This window comes from Vulpes lagopus, chromosome 12 (assembly GCF_018345385.1).
Source record: "Vulpes lagopus strain Blue_001 chromosome 12, ASM1834538v1, whole genome shotgun sequence".
In the NCBI taxonomy this organism is placed as follows: Eukaryota; Metazoa; Chordata; class Mammalia; order Carnivora; family Canidae; genus Vulpes; species Vulpes lagopus.
Window position 1 is genome coordinate 80562839 of NC_054835.1, and position 22757 is coordinate 80585595.

Consider the following 22757-nt stretch of genomic DNA (forward strand, 5'->3'; position numbering starts at 1 on the left):
TAATATGTTTTTAAAATCGTTTGTATTTCCTTGGTGTTGGTAGTGATCTCTCCTTTCTCATTCATGATTTTATTAATTTGAGTCTTCTCTCTCTTCTTTTTAATAAGGCTGGCTAATGGTTTATCTATCTTATTAATTCTTTCAAAGAACCAACTCCTGGTTCTGTTGATCTGTTCCACAGTTCTTCTGGTCTCGATTTCATTTAGTTCTGCTCGAATTTTAATTAACTGACTTCTTCTGCTGGGGGTGGGGTCCATTTGTTGCTTTTTCTCTAGCTCCTTTATGTGTAAGGTGAGCTTTTGAATTTGAGTTCTTTCCAGTTTTTGAATGGATGCTTGTATTGCGATGTATTTCCCCCTCAGGACTGCTTTTGCTGCATCCCAAAGATTTTGAACGGTTGTATCTTCATTCTCATTAGTTTCCATGAATCTTTTTAATTCTTCCTTAATTTCCTGGTTGACCCTTTCATCTTTTAGCAGGATGGTCCTTAACCCCCACGTGTTTGAGGTCCTTCCAAACTTCTTGTTGTGATTTAGTTCTAATTTCAAGGCACTATGGTCTGAGAATATGCAGGGGACGATCCCAATCTTTTGGTATCGGTTCAGACCCGATTTGTGACCCAGTATGTGGTCTATTCTGGAGAAAGTTCCATGTGCACTCGAGAAGAATGTGTATTCAGTTGAGTTTGGATGTAAAGTTCTGTAGATATCTGTGAAATCCATCTGGTCCAGTGTATCATTTAAAGCTCTCGTTTCTTTGGAGGTGTTATGTTTAGAAGACCTATGGAGTGTAGAAAGCGCTAGATTGAAGTCACCAAGTATAAGTGTATTATTATTTAAGTATTTCTTCACTTTGGTTATTAATTGGTTTAAATATTTGGCAACTCCCACATTCGGGGCATATATATTGAGGATTGTTAAGTCCTCTTGTTGGATAGATCCTTTAAGTATGAGATAGTGTCCCTCTTCATCTCTCACTACAGTCTTCGGGGTAAATTTTAGTTTATCTGATATAAGGATGGCTACCCCTGCTTTCTTTTTTTTTTCTTTTTGCCCCTGCTTTCTTTTGAGGACCATTTGAATGGTAAATGGTTCTCCAACCTTTTATTTTCAGGCTGTAGGTGTCCTTCTGTCTAAAATGAGTTGTAGACAGCAAATCGATGGGTCCTGCTTTTTTATCCAGTCTGAAACCCTGCGCCTTTTGATGGGGTCATTAAGTCCATTCACGTTCAGAGTTACTATTGAAAGATATGAGTTTAGTGTCACCATGATATCTATTCAGTCCTTTTTTTTGTGGATTGTTCCACTGAACTTCTTAAAGGGGAATTTTAAGAGTTCCCCTTAAAATTTCTTGCAGAGCTGGTTTGGAGGTCACATATTCTTTCAGTTCCTGCCTGTCTTGGAAGCTCTTTATCTCTCCTTTCATTCTGAATGAGAGCCTTGCTGGATAAAGTATTCTTGGTTGCATGTTCTTCTCATTTAGGACCCTGAATATATCCTGCCAGCCCTTTCTGGCCTGCCAGGTCTCTGTGGAGAGGTCTGCTGTTACCCTAATACTCCTCCCCATAAAGGTCAGGGATTTCTTGTCTCTTGCTGCTTTAAGGATCTTCTCTTTATCTTTGGAATTTGGAAGCTTCACTATTAAATGTTGAGGTGTTGAATGGTTTTTATTGATTTTAGGGGGGATCTCTCTATTTCCTGGATCTGAATGCCTGTTTCCCTTCCCAGATTAGGAAAGTTTTCAGCTAGGATTTGTTCAAATACATATTCTGGCCCTCTGGCCCTTTTGGCGCCCTCGGGAACCCCAATTAAACGTAGGTTTTTCTTCCTCAGGCTGTCGTTTATTTCCGTTAATCTATCTTCATGGTCTCTTAACTGTTTGTCTGTTTTTTCCTCAGTTTCCCTCTTTGCCATCAACTTGTCTTCTATGTCACTCACTTGTTCTTCCACCTCATTAACCCTTGTTGTTAGGACTTCTAGTTTGGATTGCATCTCATTCAATTGATTTTTAATTTCTGCCTGATTAGCTCTAAATTCTGCAGTCATGAAGTCTCTTGAGTCCTTTATGCTTTTTTCTAGAGCCACCAGTAGCTGTATAATAGTGCTTCTGAATTGGCTTTCTGACATTGAATTGTAATCCAGATTTTGTAACTGTGGGAGAGAGGACTGTTTCTGATTCTTTCTTTTGAGGTGAGGTTTTCCTTCTAGTCATTTTGCTCAGTGCAGAGTGGCCAAAAACAAGTTGTATTGGTACTAGGAGAAAAAGAAAGGAGAGAAAGAAGGAAAGAAAAGAGAAAAAGAAAAAAGAAAAAAGGAAAAAAAGAAAAAAGAAAAAAAAAGAGAAGAAAAAGAGAAAGAAAAATGGGTGGGGGTGGGGGAAGCAAACAGAAATCAAAAAGCAAAAAAAGAAAAAGAAAAAAAAAAAAGAAAAAGAAAAAAACCCGGGGGAGTATCTTCCGATTCTGTATACTCTAAGTCCCTTGACTCTCCCTGGAACTGGTCCGTCCACTGGTCTTCTGGGGTAGGGGCCTGCTGTGCTGATTCTCAGGTGTTAGCACTTGGGGGAGCTGCTCTGCCCCTGCCTGGTGCAGGGCTCAGTGGGGGGTGTTCACCCCGTGAGGCCCCGGGAGGAACAGCCCCAGTGGCGGGGGCAGCTCTGCAGCCCTGGAGTCAGCCCCCGCAGTAGCTCCGGGGCTCTCCGTCTGCAGGGCCTGGGGGCTCCGGGGCGGGGCCGCTGATCTGCTCAGCTGGGGGCAGTAGCATCTTCGCTGTCCTGGGCCCTCCCGGCCTCTGCCTGTCCCGGGGGAGGCCGGATCCTGGGCTGTGTCCCCGCGCCCTGTGCTCCGGGGCCTGCGCTGTTGGATTCGCGCTCCCGCCCCGCAGCCCCCTCCGCGGAGCCGCCGCCCGAGCCCCTCCGAGCTGCTCCGGGTCCCGCCGAGCGCTGCAGCCCTTAGGGAGCTCGGCGCACTCTCCGGGGGCGGTTCCTCTGTTACTGTCCCAGGGAGCCCGAGGGCATCCCCGCCCTCCTGGGTCCTGCTCCAATTCCCCGGGAGGCTTTTCCCCCGGGAAGGTCGGTGCAGCTCCTGCTCCTCCGGGACGGGGCTCTCCTGTCCTGGGGACACTCGCCCCGGCCTCAGCCCGGCTCCTCGCGGGGCCCCTCCCCCTTGGAGGCCTTTTGTGTCTTTATTTCTTTTTCCCCGTCTTCCTACCTTGATAGAAGCGCGAACTCTTCTCACTGGAGCGTTCCAGCTGGTCTCTCTTTAAATCTCAGGCCGAATTCGTAGATTTTCAGGATGATTGGATGGTTTTCTAAGTAATTTGGTGGGGACAGGTGACCTGGGGACCCTACTCTTCCGCCGTCTTGCCCCTCCCCTCGCGTTTAGTTTTTAAAGAAATTGCCAAACTCTTCCAAAGTGGCCATACCATTCTTCATTCCTCTGGCTGTTTTTCTGTTTTGTTTTGTTTTAGCATTTGAGAGGTGTACATACAGGCCATGCGGAAATGCCACCACCATAGTCTCTGGAGTATCAAGATCAGGTGCCAACAGTATGTCAGCTATGTTGCATCCTTCGGGATGCTGAATTCGCAAACTTAGGAAGACTACTGTGTTGAATACACTCCCAGACTGTCCCTATGGCTCACACCAGGATCTAGAGGGCTGCTGGGCTCCTTTGAGATGATAGTAACTATTAATATTAATCTCCGAACTTTCAGCCTTAATTTTCCCATTCATCCCCATCCCTTCTTTCTTCCTCAGCTCTTCCCTATGCCAATTAATGAAGACCTCATTCTAGCTTCTATCTACATACCCCAGTAATATTAGCCCGAGTTAGAACACCCAAGTATATGAAGAGGCCTATTTTGTCTCCTGAGAAGTATACAGGCTAATGATGTTACTGTAGCAGCCCACCTCCCACTTTAGAAACGTAGCAAGCAATGTGGGTTTTTCGATGAAAAAACCTGAGACTGGATCTTTAATCATCTACCATTATTTGTGCAAAGAATAATTATGTTATTCTATTAAATTATGCCTCACTTTGCCATTATTATTCTAAGAACTAGGTTCTGAGTTTCCAGACTTTCCTTTGAACTTACTCTTTCAGACTTTTCTTGTTTCTACCTAAGCAGATTTGTATCTAGATTCCCTTCCCCACTGGCTTTCATCTTTAGATTAAAAACTTGTAAAATGGCTTTTGATATAACTTCTCTCTAAAATAGGACCTCCATAATTCTAACTTTAGCTCAAAATACCACAGTTCTGGACAAGTGATTTTTCAGTTACCCATCTAAAATGTGGCATTTTTCTTACAGTTTGGGTATTCCTGGCATGTACTTACATACCAAGTCTTCACACTGAGTTTCTCCATCCTTCATTAGCCCATGAGCCCCAGATCATCATTAGCATATTCTTGGATTACATTGTTGCATTTTGGGGTTTTGCCTTGTATTTAATTTAGTGACTTCTGGCGTGGAAGGAGTCTCCTCAACTTGGAAAACAGCAAAAACAGTTTTAAAAAGTTAATCAGTCAAACCTTGATTACTAATGGAAATGAAAAGGACAGTTGTATATGGATAATTAAAATCAATAAGTCAAATGTCCTCTTTTTCAAGAGGAAATTCAAAGTCCTTTATTTCTATGAACTTTTAAAAATGTAGGTGTACTTCATATGAGTTTTAGTTTTATCTCACATTGTCTCCTATCAGGCAAATTCAATAGAGAAGGGCCTCGATCAGAAGAATATATATATATATTTCATATAGGAATTATATATATATAATTTCATATAGGAAAGAATATATATATAAATTATATAGAATATATATAAATTTCATATAGGAAATATATGTCATATATATTTGATATATATGAAATATATTTGATATATTTGTATATGTATATTGGATATATTTATATATATGTATATATATAACATGACCATTTGGAAATATCCAGATTTGTGAAGTCCATGAGAGAAAAAGGAAGAAAGAACAGTCCTAGCAGATCAAATAAAAATGATGAAAGGGGAAGGGAGATTTTTAGCCTTATTTCCATATATCCCTATGGGTTTGAGTTGCGCTCATTTAAAGTAATATGGGGAACAGTTTCTGGGTTAGAGGGCCTCCTGAAAGGCCACTGTCATCCATACCTTTCTGTATCTTGATTAATTCTGGTGCAGGTGGGGAGCAGGAGGTCTTTAGGAACATTTGGGAATATGCAAAGCAGGATCAGCACTGGTTGGAAAGACGAGTAAAGTGACATGGGGGAAGCAGTTAGTAACTGAGGATTGAAGTGTCTTGCCCTTACAGGAATCATATTTTGCCTCTGTGAATTTATTCCTTCACTAAACACAATACATACAGAATCCTGTAATACTATGGGTAATACAAAAATGAATAAAGCAGACCTTAGCCTTATGAAACTTAAAAGTATATTTTGTAGAGATAATATATGTATTTAAAACTATAATGCAAAGTATGAGAAATGCTTTAGAGGAGGAACAAATTCACAACGGTTTTGAATGGAGAGTAAATTTATTTTTTTTAATTTATTTTTTTTATTGGAGTTCAATTTGCCAACATATAGTATATCACCCAGTGCTCATCCTGTCAAGTGCCCCCCTCAGTGCTCATCACCCAGTCACCCCAACCCCCATCCACCTCCCTTTCCACTACCCCTTGTTCGTTTCCCAGAGTTAGGAATCTCTCATGTTCTGTCACCCTCACTGTGGAGAGTAAATTTATCTGAGAAAATAAAAGTATTCTTGGTAGAGGTAATATTTGGGTTAGATCTTGTAGAGTGAAGAGAACATTGCATGACCAGAGGAGAATGTATTTAGAGAATGAAGTGTAACATTCAGTGTTACAGGAGCACTGAGTACAAGCAAAACAAAAAGTCTGTTCATTGTTGGCAGATTGTACAGGGACTTAAAAGCTATGATGACATAGATTTAAACTATTTGTTAGGCAAAGGGGAAAGCAGTGAAGATTTCAGTGCGTGGGAACAATGTTATTGAATAGTGTCATAACTGAGCTGCAATTTACTAAATGGATAGAGTGGGGAGAGGATGAAGGTGGGAAGAGCAGTAGAGGTAGATGAGATAATAACAATATGGTATTCATAATTGTGGATTATTCTAGAATGTTCTATAGGCACTGCAGATCATGGTCCACTAGGTTTTGAAATAAATTTACTTGGTGGGGCAAGCATTATAAAGAAACTAAAAGAATAGAATAGAAAATATTGGATTTTTATTGCACTCAGTAGGATAAGTATTGTTTTATGAAACTTTTGTTTCAGTTTTTAATATTTTAAATATATATGAATTTTGTTATATGTTTATAGAGCTGTGGTGTGGAATATATTTTCTATGGTGGATTGTGGTCAAGATGGAGGAACTCTACTAGAGGAGATGTTTACAAAGTCTATCTTCATGGTAATGGTTATTGGCACTCCATAAATATGCTCTAGTCTAGGCGAGGGTATGAGAGAAATCCTTCAAGCACATTGTATATAGGGAGATCTGTCTGTATTTGAAATAGCCACTGTTTTATTTCACTACTTCTTTTAGAAGCATGGTAGTGAATGTTCAGTTTGATCAGGAAACCATAATTTTTGAATACTCAGTGTCATAATTTTGAGGTATCTCTTGCATTTTTTTCCCAAAGATTTTATTTATTCGTATATTTTAGAGACAGAGTGAGTGGCAGAGGGAGGAGAGAGAGAATCTCAAGCAGGCTCATGGTGATCATGACCTGAGTTGAAACCAAGTTTCAGATGCTTAACCAATTGGAGCCACCCAGGTGCTCCATCTCTTGCATTTCTAAAAATGATCAACTGCCTTCAGAACAGTAGTTCTCAAGAGGGGACAGTTTGCCCCTTAGGGATATTTGTCAATGTGTGGAGATATTTTTGGTTATCACAATAACCAAAATGCCCCAAACTAGTTATTTAAAAGAAATGCAATTCTTAATAGTAGTTGTAAGATTCATGCTAAGATTTGGCCTAACACAGATCCAGTGATATTATTTGTAGAATGCTCTGATCATCAACTTTATTATTAGATTTAAAATGATATATCAATATTTGCCTATATGTAGGCCAGAATGAAAAGCTGCACAAAACAGTTTAGCAATACAAAGTTTATAACTCTAGGAACATTTCTTGAAACTTAACATTAAAAAGTCAGAATTATATCTTACCACCATAATATCAACTAATTTACAATCCTATATATATTTTTATATGTGGAGAAGCAACTTTACCTTGAAATGAGTTCAGAGAATTGTTAACCAGCTGCCCAAGTAAGTGAATCACATCATTTAAAATTCTTAAGAGTTTTTAAATTTAAAATAGATTCAACAGAAGTCACTGAAATTCTTATAGATCTGAGTATTTAATAAATATAGATAATCAGAAAGAGACATTTTTAAAAAAATTAAATTCATTTAGCCAACATAAAGAAAGGGACTTTGTAAGGGAAAAGGCATGTGAAATTGGTACCTACGTTCTAGGCCCACTGTGGGTACAAACTACCTATAGGTTCACCAGGTCATTTACGTTTCCTGGCTTCAGCTGGCTGAACTGTAGGTGTATTGGCCTGCATGATTTGCAGTCTTTCCTAAGCTTTAAAATTCTACGAGTCTAGGTTATGGATTTTTTTTGTGTGTGTGTGAATAAATTGTTAGTGTCTTTTAGATTATTATAGAACTATTTTCATGCCTTATCAATAGCCCATGGGGAGATATTATTATAAAGTAACTCAATTTTTCAATGGTTTGGCTTATATTTGGACTCCATACATGAGCCTGACTTTCCTAATGTCTTCATGACACACTTTACTAAGGCAGTATATGTGGTTTTTCAGATCACTTTGTTCATGTGTTCTGTGTGGTAGGTCCCTAAAATTTATATTTATTAAATTTTTTAAAAATTAGTGTTTCATGGTTGCAATAATTAGACTACTGCCATAAAGATAATTGGCTGCAGCAATTAAAGGTATAAATATTTTTTTCTATGTAGAAAGACAAGGTTCATTAAGTCTTCAACATATTAGCAAATTATCAATTTTTTTCAAGGCATTTAACCTTACAGTAATGTGCACAGCCACCTCCTGGTGGCTCCAACACGGTAAATGTATCTATGAAATGTCAAATTTTTGGGCCATTGTTTTGTAATGATTCATGAAATTACATCATCTTCCCCCCAGCTTTTGTAACAAAGATACATTTTTGATTAGCTAATTATTATGTATATTCTTTTATTAATCGGTTTTCTCTGGATATATCTGAGGGTAGGGTTATTTCTCTTTCTCTGTGTGTTATTTTAAAAAACCACCAAAAAATTAGGGAAGTTTCATAATAGAGAAGGTTTAGAAGATCTCTGGCTTGATTTATCACCATAATTTGTTTCCTAGATATAACTTTTTTTCCCCAAGCATCCTTCCAAAAGGTTTATAAGTAGAAAATGTATTATGGTGAAAAATCTCTTTGGAAAACTTGGAATAATAAGGAAAAAGAAAAGGAAGTATTTGTGAGCTCAGAGGAAATGATAAAAAAAAAAAAATATGTAAGGTTTTCCTGAACTCCAAGAGATCAAAAACTTTCCCACTTAAGGGGACCTCCTTGACAAAGACATTCTAAAAATCTCATGGATTATTTTCAAAAGTTTTCATTACATCTTTTTTATACTTCAACTTGCATGATGTAACAACTGAGTGTCTCTGCTGTATTCTTCCTGCCAGACTAAACTGACCTACTCCTTTACAAATCTATAAGGACTTAAACTCCTTATAAATGGGCTATAGGTTATTGCTTGATTGAGGTGATCTAAAATAAATAAGGTCATTTAATCTTACTTCATTGCACTACATTCTCTGAATATTTAAATTCTGATACACGTAAGGCCTACTTACAGCTCTCAATATTTAACTTTTATAGCAAATTAAAGGCCTGTTTTTGAAGTGATCCAGTTTCGGTAATAAACCACTTTTGTGTAGACTCCAGGTTTATTCTTTTGACCACAATTATCTCCCCAGCTCACAATTCCAATGAGATACCAGGTATCTTTAAGATCCTTTACAACTAAAGGTCCCCCAGAATCACCCTGAAAATAAAAGAAAGAAAATTAGCTAAATATAAAACTTATTACTTAAAATATTCTGATGAATCACATATTTTATTATTAGAAAGCATATGTATTGATTACCAGTTATAGATAATTAATTGAAATGTAGATTTCAAGTTATAAAAGCCTTAAATTTCAATTTCCACATTTTAATTTTCTCAGCTTTATCGACATATAATTGAGAAATAAAATTGTATATATTAATGTGAACAAGATATTTAACATACTTATACTTTGTGAAATGATTACCACAGTCAGGTTAATTAACACATCTATCACTTCACACAGGTACTCTGTGTGTGTGTGTGTCTGTGTGTGTGTGTGTATTTTGAGAATGACTAAGGTCTACTGGCAAATTTCAAGTACACAACACAGAGAGTCTAGCTGGTGTTGGTTTTTTTCTGACACCAAGTAGGGTGTTTGGACCTCGGTTTTATTGGACAAACTAAACCCCTCACCATGCACCTCAATTATAATCACTGTATTCCTGTCTTGGACTCTGTTCCTAATTCACTTTCTCGATAATTTCCCCAATTTTTCTATGGCTATAGAAATTCACTTGCACAGTCATGGAGCAGGAATCTTACCTCTGCTCCTCAATTCAGTGAGATTTCTTTATGACCACGTCCTTCCTGAGACATATCACTAATCTCACCATTTGCCTAGACTCCCATATCTTGTCTGCAAATGGACTCCTGTTACCACCTTCCTCTTGTCCATCATGGTTTGGAATTTTCTGTGCATTCTCTGAATTCCAACTGCCTCCCTCCACATTCTCAGCAACTGAGTAGTCTGGATACGTACCAGATTCTGCTCTTGCCCCACCTGTATACTACAAAACTCCCTGCTCCTTTTCAACAGAAGTTTCCATGTGTAACTTGTGGGACTCTGGGCAGAGCTTTCTGCTACCTGATTTCAAAACAATTTTGATCCTTTCATCATGGAGCATCACCTGCTTGGAGTATTCAAGAATCCTATGTTATAAAGCAAGAACTTCCAGGAAGAAATAGACTTTTGATCTTTGTCTGAAAATATACATTCAGAATAGCTATTGGACAGCAGAGGAAGGCACTGGAAAGGGCACCAAGTAGTCTCAACATGGTCTAATCCATCTTCTCACTAAGCATTAACTGCTTCTCCCCTATCATCCTCGTTATGCTGAGACCCAACTGATTACTTGGAATTCCTTCAAATATGAATTATAATTTCATGCCTTCATAATTTTTGCTGCACTCTTTCTATACATGGACAATTGTACTTTTATTCTGCACTGGGCAAGGGCCATTTATCCTTCAGGCCTCATACCCTTCAATATGATCTCTCTGATACTTGCTGCAAAATGTTCCCTTCACCCTAAAAATATTTGCTCTCCATTATATTATTTAAAACTTCTCATCACAGTTCATTGTTCATGATTATTTCCTTTCTAGATGAAAGCCCTTTAAAGAAGGGGACTGCTTTATGAATCTTTGGACTTCTGGTACTAAGAAAATTTAATTTTGGTGGTTAGTTGTTGGATAGGATCAAAGAAACTCTGCTTATATCATTTTGCTTAATAAAACACCTAAAAATGTTTTGTGTTGTGAAATTTGCATTTAGAAATTACTGAACTGACAAGATATTTGTGTAGGTACTAACATAAAGAACATAGACTATTTCTTGAAAGAGATAAACATGTTTTGAATTAATGATATTAAAATAATCTCTCTCTACCTACCCTGCAAGCATCATATATTCCTTCCAGATATCCAGCACAAAACATTCCAGATTTTATATCATGGCCATATACATGTGGTTGCTTGCACACTTCATCACTTATGATTTTCAGTTTGGCTTCTTGAAGATTATTTTGGGATTTCCCTTCAGGGAAAACAAAGGAATTTTAGAGTTTACAATCAACATCCTTAGCTAGAATGAAGTGAGTGGACTTTTTTCTAATCTATTTCATACTAAAATTATCAATACAAAATGAGGTTAATGTAAGCAGTTTCTAGAGAATCAACTTCCCTTTGGAATCTGACACATTTAAATGATAATTATTGGGATGCCTGGGTGGCTCAGTGGTCTGCCTTTGGCTCAGGGCAGGATCCCAGGGTCCAAGGATTCCCACATGGAGCCTGCTTCTCTCTCTGTCTCTGTCTCTGCCTCTCTCTCTCTTCTGTGTCTCTCATGAATAAACAAATAAAATATTTTTAAAAATTATAATTATTATGCTGATCACATTTTATAAATACTTATACTAGGAAGAAAAACATTTCCCAGAGTTGAGCAAACTCTCTTGCTGTTGTTATATATCTGTAACTAGGTGAGATTTTACAATCCAGAGTGTATCTGACTACATTTGCCCAAAAAACAAAAACAAAATCATTTTTATTCATGAAAAGTTTAAGTTAGGATATCGAGTTAAATCATTTTAGAGAGGGCCATGGAAGCTTCGTTATCAGAGACTATCTCTACACAGCATTCTTATTGCTGATCACTTTTCAATTAATCTCTGTAGTTCTGAAGCAGATTTTGCTGCCACTGGACATTGTAGCTGAGCAATGGGGAAACTCGTAAGGCGGCTGAGGAAAGTGAAAATGAGTAGTGGAACAAACAAGGGGGAGGAGGAGATGAAAAGGGTAGAGGGAGGCTCGCAAAGGTGGGGCATAAAGGGAGGGAGTCTTGGAGTGAAGGTGGATATGAGGATGACAACACATCTGATGTACGGCTGGCGTTGTGTAGAGAACAGAACATAGACATAGACTCTAGTGTTGCTGAGGGAACATTTGCTTTTTTCACGTCTTCCTTGAAGCCCACCCTTTTGGAACTGCCTCTCCCTTACTCCATGTGATTCTGACCAGGCTGCCTCTCACAAACCTGGCTTTCTTGGCATGGGCACAGAAGTGAGTATTGAGTTAGCTAGTCAATCCAAGGACCCCTGGACACAAGCAGGGCCAAAAGAGACCTTTTCAGGGATTAATGTAGATTCCGGCAAAGAAGACATGTTCCTCCCTCCACATCTATTAGGAGAAGATGACATAAACCCTGAGCTGTTGGCCACCTTTGACACTATGTGGAGCTAGAATCCCTCCACATGAAGGCAACCTAGGGGAAAACAGAGCCAGAAATGGGAAGATTCAGGACCTAATGGCATCATACAGACTCCTGAATCCAGCTATGCCTGAAACCAAGCTCATATCTCTATTGACTTCTAAATTACAAGGGCCAAGTTTGCCATTTTATTATTATCTTTGCTTTAGTGAAAGTTGAATTTCTGTTATGCACAAAATAAGAACTCTAATTTAATCAAGCTGTGCAGGAATGGCTGGCAAGATAATATTAATGGAGATTAAACCATATTGTCCTAAATCGGACATAGTGCCCGTGGTCCTTTTTGAGATACCTACCACCATAGAAGAGTGCTCCAAATCCTGTGATATAGACAGTAGAATTTGGTTGGAAGGATGCAGAGGCTTCTGGCAGACAAACCCGGCGGATGTTATCAGTAAAGGTGACCCTAGGAGAGAACTGCACAACAGCAATGTCGTATTCTCTTGCTGGGGAGTGATATCTCTCATGGACAATAATTCTTCTGATACTTCTTTTCATTAACGGAGGATTGATTGTTGTTCCAAAGCTAACAGTCCACTGATGTGGATTTGCACTACTGGAAAAGGTTAGAAATGAACAGAATATATAAACTGCACTATAATAATTGCATGAAGGCTAATTTAAAAATTCCATCTTAAAAATATTTGGTTGTAATGATAGTTTCCTTTGACCTTTAAATATAGTCTATTACTATTTTGAAAGATAAACTGTGTACAAACAGCATCTTAGAGCTAAAATCTAAAAAAGAATGATTGAATTTTAGAACTGTAAAGCATATATACTATCATTCATTTATCTCTTCAACAAATATTTATTGAAATCCTATATGGTGAGACTTATTTGAAGTGCTGGAGTTAAAGTAGTGAACCAGACAGAAAATGTGCCTGCTGGTGGCTATATTCAATTCCAGGGAAGGAAAGAGAGCAAAGCAGATAAATAATTAACAGATAAATAAATCCAAGCAGTAATAATGGCTTTGAATAAAATAAAATAGGGCACTTGAATAGAGTACAGGGGGGTAATGAGATAATTCTCTTTTGAGAATATGATTTTTTAAAAGATTTTATTTATTTATTCATGAGAAACACACACAAAGAGAGACAGAGAGAGAAGCAGGCTCCATGCAGGGAGCCTGACATGGAACTTGATCCCCAGTCTCCAGTATCACACTCTGGGCTGAAGGTAGCGCTAAACCAATCATTCTATGGGGAAAGAAAGAAATTTGATATCTGCTCTTCTAGGTGAAAGAACAAATATCAATGGGTGGAAGTAATAAGGTTGCAGATTTGGTTTTCAGTGTTTAAAGATATTTGCAAAGTAGAACAGTCTACCACAAAATTGGCAAACTTTGGAGCTAGTAAGCTCTCCATTACTTTGAGATATTCAATGCCAAACTAGGCATCTGCATAAGGGATATCTGTGTATTCTAAAAAATTGACCTATTGAACTCTGATGTCTTTCAAACTTTAAGAATCTAAGTCTCTATGCAGATTTAGACTCAGGTAGGCAGAATTTACTATGGTATCAAAAGTCAGAATTTAATTTGCAAATATCTTCTCCCATTTGATGGGTTGTCTTTTGTCTTGTTAATGGTTTCTTCACCATGCAAAAGCTCTTTATTTTGGTGTAGTCTCAAAATAGTAGTGTTTTGGTGTAGTTTAATTTTGCTTTTTGTTCCTTTACCCAAGGAGACATGTCTAGAAAAATGTTTCTAAAGCTGATGACAAAGGGATTGCTACCTGTGCTTTTCTACTAGGAATTTTACAGTTTCAGGTCTCACGTTTAGGTCTCTAATCCACTTTGAGTTGATTTTTGTGTATGATATAAGATAGTGGTCCAGTTTCATTCTTTGGCATGTAGTTGTATGGTTTTCCCAACACCATTTGTTGAAAAGACTGTCTTTTTCCTATTGTATATTCTTGCCTCCTTTGTTGTAGATTAATTGACCACATAATGGTGGGTTTATTTCTGGGAACTTTATTCAGCTATATTGATCTATGTGTCTATTTTTGTGCCGGTATCATACTTTATTGGTTACAACTTTGTAATATATCTTGAAATCTGGGATTGTGATTCCTCCAGCCCTGTTCTTTCTCAAGATTGCCTTGGGTGTTTGGGATCTTTTGCACAGTGAAGGAAACCATCAACAAAACAAAAAGGAAACCTACTGAATGGGAGAATATATCTGCAAATGATATATCTGATAAAAGGTTAATATTCAAAATATAAAAAAAGGACTTCTACATCTAAACACCAAAGAAACTGACAAATGGGCTGAGGGCCCAAATAGACATTTTTCCAGAGAAGACTTATGGATGGCTCAACATGCCTGGTCATCAGAGAAATGTAAATCAAAATCAAATGAGACATCACCTTAAACCTGTCAGAATTGCTAAAGTGAAAAATATAAGAAACAACTGTTGGCTAGGATGTGGAGAAAAAAGGAACTCTTGGTTGACAAGAATGTAAATTGGTACAGCCACTGTGGAAAACCATATGGAGGTTCCTCAAAAAGTTAAAAATAGAATTAACATATGACACAGTAATCCCACTACTGGGTATTTATTCAAAGAAAACAAAAACACTAATTAAAAAAATATATATGCACTCTAAGTCAAAACTACGATGTCACCTTATATGCAAAATGTCTAATTGTTTTTGAACCAGGGCTCAATCAAGACTGATGCATTTTACTTGATTATGTTTCTTCAGCCTCTTAATCTAAAATGTCCACCTGTTTTTATTTTTATTTTTTAATTCTTTTCCTGTGTGGCATTGACTTCTTAAAGAAACCAGGTTGGTTCTATTAGGATTTTGAAAGTCCTGCCATTGTTAGGGGAAAGTTAATGATCTGTGGAGGTGTATTTGTATTTCTATATGTAATTGATGTGATAACTTACACTTTCCTTAAATTTCACTTTAAAAAGTTTGATTTTACGTACTAGAGCACATATTGTATATAAATTTTCCCTCTTGCTAGTGTGACTGGTGTCTATTTTAAAGTACTTATTTAGGGCAGCCTTGGTGGCTCAGCGGGTTTAGTGCCGCCTTCAGTCCAGGGTGTGATCCTGGAGACCTGGGATTGAGTCCCACATCAGGCTCCCTAAATGGAGCCTGCTTCCCCTCTGTTTGTGTCTCTGCATCTCTCTCTCTGTGTCTCTATGAATAAATAAACAAAATGTTTTAAAAAAATTAAAAAAAATAAAGTATATTTAAAATTTAACATTTTTTATATAAATTACTGTACGGAAACATGAATATGGATATGATTTGTTAAAATTGGAATGTGAATAAAGGTTTATTTACTTAAAATATATATATATACACAACGGAATATTACTTAGCCATAAAAAATGAAATCTTGCCATCTGCAATGACGTGGATGGAACTAGAGATTATGCTAAGTGAAATGAACCAGTGATTTCACTCATATGTGAAATTTAAACAAAACAAATAAGCAAAGGGAAAAAAGAGAGGCAAACCAAGAAATAGACTCTTTACTGTAAAGAACAAACTGTTGGTTACCAGAGGGGAGGTGGATGGTGGGATGGGTTGAATGGGTGGTGGGAATTAGGAGTACAACTGTTATGATGAGCACTGGGTATTGTATGTAAGTGTTGAAGCACTAAATTGTACAGCTGACACTAATATTACACAGTACATTAACTAACTGGAATTTAAATAAAAACTTAAAAAAGAAACTGAAAGAAAAAGGATATATGCACCCCTATGTCTTATTGCAGCATTACTTATAATATCCCAGATATGGTAGCAACCTAAGTATCCACTGATAAACGAATAAAGAAGCTGTCAGATGTGTACACACATGCACACAGACACACACAGAGGAATATTACACAGCCATAAAAAGGATGAGATCATGCTATTTGCAGCAGCATGGATGGACCTAAAGAATATTATGCTAAAAATAAATAATTTGGACTGAGAAAGACAAATACCGTATTATTTCACTTGTATGTGGAATTTATATTAAAAAAAAGAGTAAACAAGCAGAATCAGACCTATAAATACAGAGAACAGACTGGTGGTTGCCAGATGGGAAGGGCATTGAGAGATGGGAAAAATATGGAATGAATAAGTCAGAGGAATAAGTGGCACAGCATAAGAAATATAGTCAATGATATGGTAATAGCATTCTGTGGTGATACATGGCCGACACACTCGTGGTGAGCATAGCATAACATATAGAAAAATGGAATCACCTGAAACTAATGTAACATTTGTGTCAACTATACTCTAAACACCCCCCCAAGCCCTGTAGGGCCATGACCAATGAGTGCTAGGATAATGACTGCCACCCCCACTAACTTTGCAAGTAAGTATGCAACTATAACATTATATTAGAAAAGAACCAGAAAGAAAATTTTCTCATTTATCTCAGTAATACTTGGGGGCATTGATTATTACTCAGAACATAATAAAACTCAGTTTTTCAACAGTAGTGAAAACTGTTACAGTCAGTAACTTACTTCGTAAAGCAGTGTGCTGCGGTGAGGAGCCATGTATTACTGATCAAGGTGGCTCCACACTGATGAATGTTATTACGCTGAAGGGAAGCTTGCCAAGGCCAGGCAGCCTTGGCTGCAATGTCTCCAGACATTATTCTATTGACTATTAATGGAACAACTCGTTTACCACAACCTATAAGAGATAAGATCATTAAGTTATAAGAAACGTCTCTATTGTCTTTGATTCAGAGTACCTAATAGAGAACTGTAATGTACTGGCATTTGTCATTATATAAACATATGCAATACTAATATCTATCCTCTGTGCTTCCTGGTATATTGATGTTTTTTGCTCATCCTGTATTTAGAGATGTGGATATATATTGCCTACTAAAACTACGTTAAATTACAAAGGGTTGACATATCACAAAGTATGTGCCCTGAGGACTTAGGTGGTATCCATCATCTAGATGTCCTGGGAGCTCCTACCAAGATTATTGCTTCCCAGTTTCAGATGATCCAGTGTGTGTCTTTACCAGAAGAACTCACCAGACAAGTAATTGCCCATTTTTTGGAACTCTTTCTCCCATACATTTTTCTGCATGACTGCATGACTTCCTAAGGTGTGCCTGGGTTAATGTATAATAACCAGTTTCTCACTCTTCAGGATGAAGAGTTCCATGTTTCCACATAAACACCCCATTCAATATTGGTGGGAATAAATATGTACTCTATAATATGCATCAGATCAGAGATTACTTTGCTGCTTAGGGTTCCTAAGAATTAAGACTGTTTAGACCCTGGTGCTAATAAAAAAAAAATATATGGTAGTTCAATTCTTGTTCCAACTAATTGGATATCAAAAGAAAAAAAACTCATTTTACTGATATTGACTATGCTGCATTGTGGCTAGTCATTTTAAAAATCTCTACCACTCTGCCACTACTCTGGTTTGGACTACTATTTTTCTCATCTGGAGGACAGCAGCAGCTTCCCAGCTCATCTCCCTGCTTCCGGGCTTGCTCTGCTAATCTATTCTCTGTACTGAAAACTGAATGATCTTTCTTATATGTGTAAATCCTTCAGTGACTTCCCATAGTCCTCCAAATAAAGTCAAAATGTTTCATCATTGTTCTGATCCTTGATCACTATTAATCATACCCATTTCCTATATTCACCAACCTCCATTCTATTTCCCAGTTACATTGACATTTTTCAGTTGCAGGAAATGACCATGTTCTTGCTTTTCTGAAGACATTTTTACATAATACTGCCCCTTCCCAGGACACTCTTCTCACTTGTCTCTTGACTCATGGCCTCTCCATTCTCCTGTCTTAGGGATCACTTTCTGATGCTATAAGACCAGGTTAAGCTGACTCTATGATTGACTGTCAATTGCATTGTGAACTTTGTCTGTTGTAGCATTTATCACACCATTTTAACATTTCCTGATTTATGTCTTCCCCTACCTTTGAATTCTTCATTTTTGAGGAGGGATTGTGTCTTATTCATAGTGGTATTCACTTTCTGGCACTTGGTAGTTGTGAAAAAGATACTCATTTGATGAATGAATGAATGAATGAATAGAAACATATAGTGTGTTTGCAAGACACAGAGGCAAATGCATGAATACCTTTGCTCAAATTCATCACCACTTTGATAAATCTTTCAAAATTTAGGTCACAGTGATATGAAGTGAATGGGTAGAGCTGCTATAAACCATGAAAATGAACGTATTAAGAAAATTTTATAGCTCAATCACAGACAATACTGTCTATATCCTCCCCATTTATTGCTTTCTCATGATTTTCTCAGCAGAAAGAATATTTCATAGCATTTTTAAAAATTAGAAAAGCAAGCCCAAGACAGAAATACATTCCAAGACAGAAATACATAATTTCTTCAGATTGCCCCCAGATTCCCACCATATAATATGTTTTTCTTGAACATGATGAAAAAGATCAATCTCAGAGTTGGAAAAAAGTCCAACTCTATTGTCCAATTGTTACTCTCTTCCAAAGAAAATATGTGACATTGATGGAAAATTATGAGGTAATACTTGAAGATATTGTCTTTTCTGATGTGGAAATTTAACTTGCTTTTATAAGCTAACTGGACTTACATGCTTGGACAGTTAGCTTTCCTGTTGATGAGGTCATTGCTGAAAAAAAAAAATAGAACAAAGAATGATAATGTGATATTCTCTTAGTTGTCCTCAATGACCAGAAATTATCAGAGACTATTGACTATATCCATATAGACATTGAGTATAATATAATCAGGAGGATGACAGCCCGATACATAGGATATGTATACAATTTTTATAGAGATTCACAGACAGTCTCTAATTAGGTTGATACATTCTCAAGCAGTAGGTGATTAAGGTACAAATAGTGGATGATTAAAACCCACACATAGTTTGTAATAATACAGAACTATGTTTTCCTAATGGTGCAGGGTATAGCCTCTTTGGATTTTCTTCAGGAGATAGAGAAAATGGGGTAAGAGGGAGCAAGAAGATGGGATTTCCAAGTTTACACCCAGCCTTAGTCAGAGCAGCTCTGCTTTTGTCTCCTCTATTTAAGAATTCACATAAGCCTTTACTTAGTCAAAGGGTTTAGGAATGAAAAAATCGTTGAAACCACCCACAGAAACCATATTTAAAATACTTTTAAAACACAGTTACTAAGTTATCAAAATGGTTTTTTTTTGAAGAATAAACTGTTGTTTATTTGTATCCAACATCTGCTGAATATTGGTAAAGACAGAATGTAAATTAAATTGTCAATTTCCAAAAAAGTTAGGAATCTGACAAAGGACACATGAACATTTAAACCTCATTTGGTGGAAGGTTATTTGAAAACTGTGATGATTTTCAAGATAAAAAGACTTACTGAGTAGAATGAGGATAAACTGTTTTACTTACTTCAACCGGTGTTACGTTTCTCAGACTCATATTCTCTGTCCCTAACTTTACATTGTACAAAACAAGAATGTTTCTTTCTACTCACCTTCAATAAATTCCATTTAGAAACTAGTACCAAAGAATTTGGTGAAGTGGAAATTTTGAAAATATCCAATTCAAGAATACCCTTACATGCATGCTCAAGTCATTATACAGTGAAGAATTGGTTGCTCAAGATAGATTGCCAGTATTTACTCTATGGAAGAACTCAATTTTCTATCAAATGTATTTTTAAGATAGGTAAATTTCTTGTTTCATTTTTTTAAAAAGCAAATAATTTAATATGCCCTATATTAGTTAGTAATGCATTAAAATAGAAAATAGTATAATGTTAGAATTCTTCAGTTAAAATTTCATCTTAGTTTGAGCAAGATGCAAATTTCCCCTTTCCAAGAATGATACCAGGTTGTTCAAAATGGTTGTGAGTGTAATTGCATTTTTGAGGACTGAATTTTTAGGGAGAATGGTTACACCTAGAGTTACACCTGGGTGGCTCAGGGGTTGAGCGTCTGCCTTTGGCCCAGGGCATGATCTAGGAATCCTGGGATGGAGTCCCACATCGGGTTCCCTGCATGGACCCTGCTTCTCTCTCTGCCTATGTCTCAGTCTCTGTGTGTCTCTCATGAATAAATAAATATTTTATTTAAAAAAAGAAGATATCTAATTTTTACCAAATAGTTTTACTTTTCATATGTAGGAGTGAAATAAACCTTAGTAATAAAAATGACCCTCCAGCATACTTCTGAGTTGAGAGTGATCTAGTTAGTGTTCAGTGCTTCGTATGCTACAAACCACATAAGGGGAACTGGAGCACACAGGAACCAAATGTAGGCAGTGAGCTGCTCTTCCAGAGCCATGGTGTTTGCAATGCAAAGAGGTTGATTTCAGGTTTGCTTTGACACTCTGCATCCTATAAAGGACCCATATAGCACAGTTTTTGTTTTTCCAAAGAACCCCCCCCCCTCAAAACAAACAAAAAAACCCCACAATTCCTGACAAATAACAGAGAATCTTGGGTTACAAGGTTATTTCTGGACTTGGTCTAGAATTTCGACAGTTTTTCACTCATTGGGAATCACCCGGAGAGTGTTCCTGGAAAGCAGTGATTTTTGCCTGAAAGAATTGCCTTGAGGATTCTGCTGAGCTTTTCACTAAATGGGTTTTCCTACATGCTAGTAAACACTGCTCTTTTTACACTTGGAAATTTGGAAACTTTCAAGGTTCCAGCTTTTTCTACTACTACTCACATTAATGCTTTTAGGTTTCCAAAGCACGTGTAGACCCTATTTAGCTTTCTAAGTCGTGATGGCCTATATGTTTCACATTTTCTATTTTCTTGTATATTCTCATGTTATTTCTATGATTGCAGGACGAACAAACATTATCATTGCAATTTTACAGATGAGAGAATGGAAGTAAAAGCTACAGGCCAATTACTTGGGTGGTCTTGCAGTGACTCTATGAGGTTAGAATTGGGTAACTGTCTTACTTTATATATTTATTCATGAGAGACACAGAGAGAGAGAGAGGCAGAGACACAGGCAGAGGGAGAAGCAGGCTCATGAAGGAAGCCTGACGCGGGACTTGATCCTGGGACTCTGGGATCACACCCTGAACCAAAGGCAGATGCTCAGCCGCTGAGCCACCCAGGCATCCCCAGAATTGGGTAACTTTCAAATCAGGTTCTCCATCAGCACACCCAGCCTTTTAAGATACTAGTCATTAAAATAAGCTGTAGCACACAAACTGAGCCTGTAAAAAACAAAAAGGCCAGGCAACCGATAACCATTTCATGCTTCAGTGCTGGTTTCAGATAGATCAGGCTTTTAAATTTCTGGCTAATTAACTGGCTATTGGAAATCACATGCAACACATCATGTAATTTATCAGAACTGCCACTATTTCACAACCTCAATTCATTTGTTTCCCCACCTTACAAGGTGGATTAAGCCCTTGACAGGTTCTTCCCTCCTGGGTTGGGAGAGGTCCCCAGCTTTATTCCCGGAGTAGTTGACTCTTCACCAGCAAACTCCTGCCCATCCCATTCCCTCAGATTTTCACTTCCTGATCAGGTTTCCTCTTGAAGAGTCAGCCAGACTCTTGCAAAGGTAGGGCATCCTGTTTTACCTCTGATATTAATCCCTTACTCTGCAACTCTCTTAAGTCTGGTGTTGATTGGAATTTGTAGGGGAAATCTGCACTTGTGTGACAGAAGCAGGGGCTTGTGGATGCAGCTTAATGCACAAGGGCAAATACGTCTCTAGTTGGACTCCTCGGAGCCTTTAATATGCTAATGTAAGAGATGAATATCATAGAATTTCTAAATGTGTTTGACTACAGAACACTATATTATATAGAACCTTTAGGAAATTAGAGATCTATATTTGAAACTTACATCTTTTAGTTATTAGGGTCCTTAATTTTTTGTCTTTCTTTTATATTTATAAAAGTGTATTTGCCTACTTCCTAAGAATATAAAAATTAGATGTTGCATTGGAAGGGTGTAGACAAGGGCCTTGATAAAGAGTAGTTTTCCTTTTTAGAGCAATGATAATGGTATAATAGTTCCAGTGATTTTTTTTTCCAGCTCTGTGATTTTTAAAACATTGCTTATAAGATGGCTTTAGTGGCTCCAAAGTTGGTTTATCATTTTCCCAAATGCCCACAGGAAAAAATGTTAAGGGAAACTTTATAAAATTCCATTATATACAGAAACCATCCATATTCTTAAAAGGCAACAAATGAGTTTATGTTTTAGGAAGATCTCACCCAGAGAAATGGTTGTTGCTAAATGCGTGGTATTTTCACTAGCTTAGTCATGGAGGCAGTGGCTAGGTCAGATTAATTCTGTTAGTGGTGATGTTCGCTTTTATTTTAGGATGACTGCCAGTCAGTACCTACAGGAAAAACCACTTGACAACTAATCTCAGACATGCTTTCATCAGAGAAACATAAAACCTCGAAATGTCATTTTTTTAACTTGAAAAAATTTTCCCATCTAAATTCTAGCTGTTATTTGGAATGGAAATAATCGCAAGTAAGTTTAAGATTAGATCTTTAAAATGGACCTGATAGAAAATTTCACGTCCCGTAGAAAGGTATACCTA

The 22757-nt window shown here is 37.4% G+C and overlaps 1 protein-coding gene across 1 annotated transcript in view; it reads right to left on the reverse strand.

Moving 5' to 3' along the window:
* Window positions 1-8940: 8940 nt before the first annotated feature.
* Window positions 8941-22757, reverse strand: part of TMPRSS11A (transmembrane serine protease 11A) — a 51473-nt gene continuing 37656 nt past the window's right edge. Inside the window, exons 7-11 of the mRNA XM_041726882.1 lie at window positions 18808-18846; window positions 16707-16878; window positions 12513-12772; window positions 10841-10983; window positions 8941-9102 (exon numbers count right to left, since the gene is read on the reverse strand). Of these exons, the coding sequence (XP_041582816.1) occupies window positions 8941-9102; window positions 10841-10983; window positions 12513-12772; window positions 16707-16878; window positions 18808-18846 (776 nt within the window). The remainder of the gene's footprint in view (window positions 9103-10840; window positions 10984-12512; window positions 12773-16706; window positions 16879-18807; window positions 18847-22757) is intronic.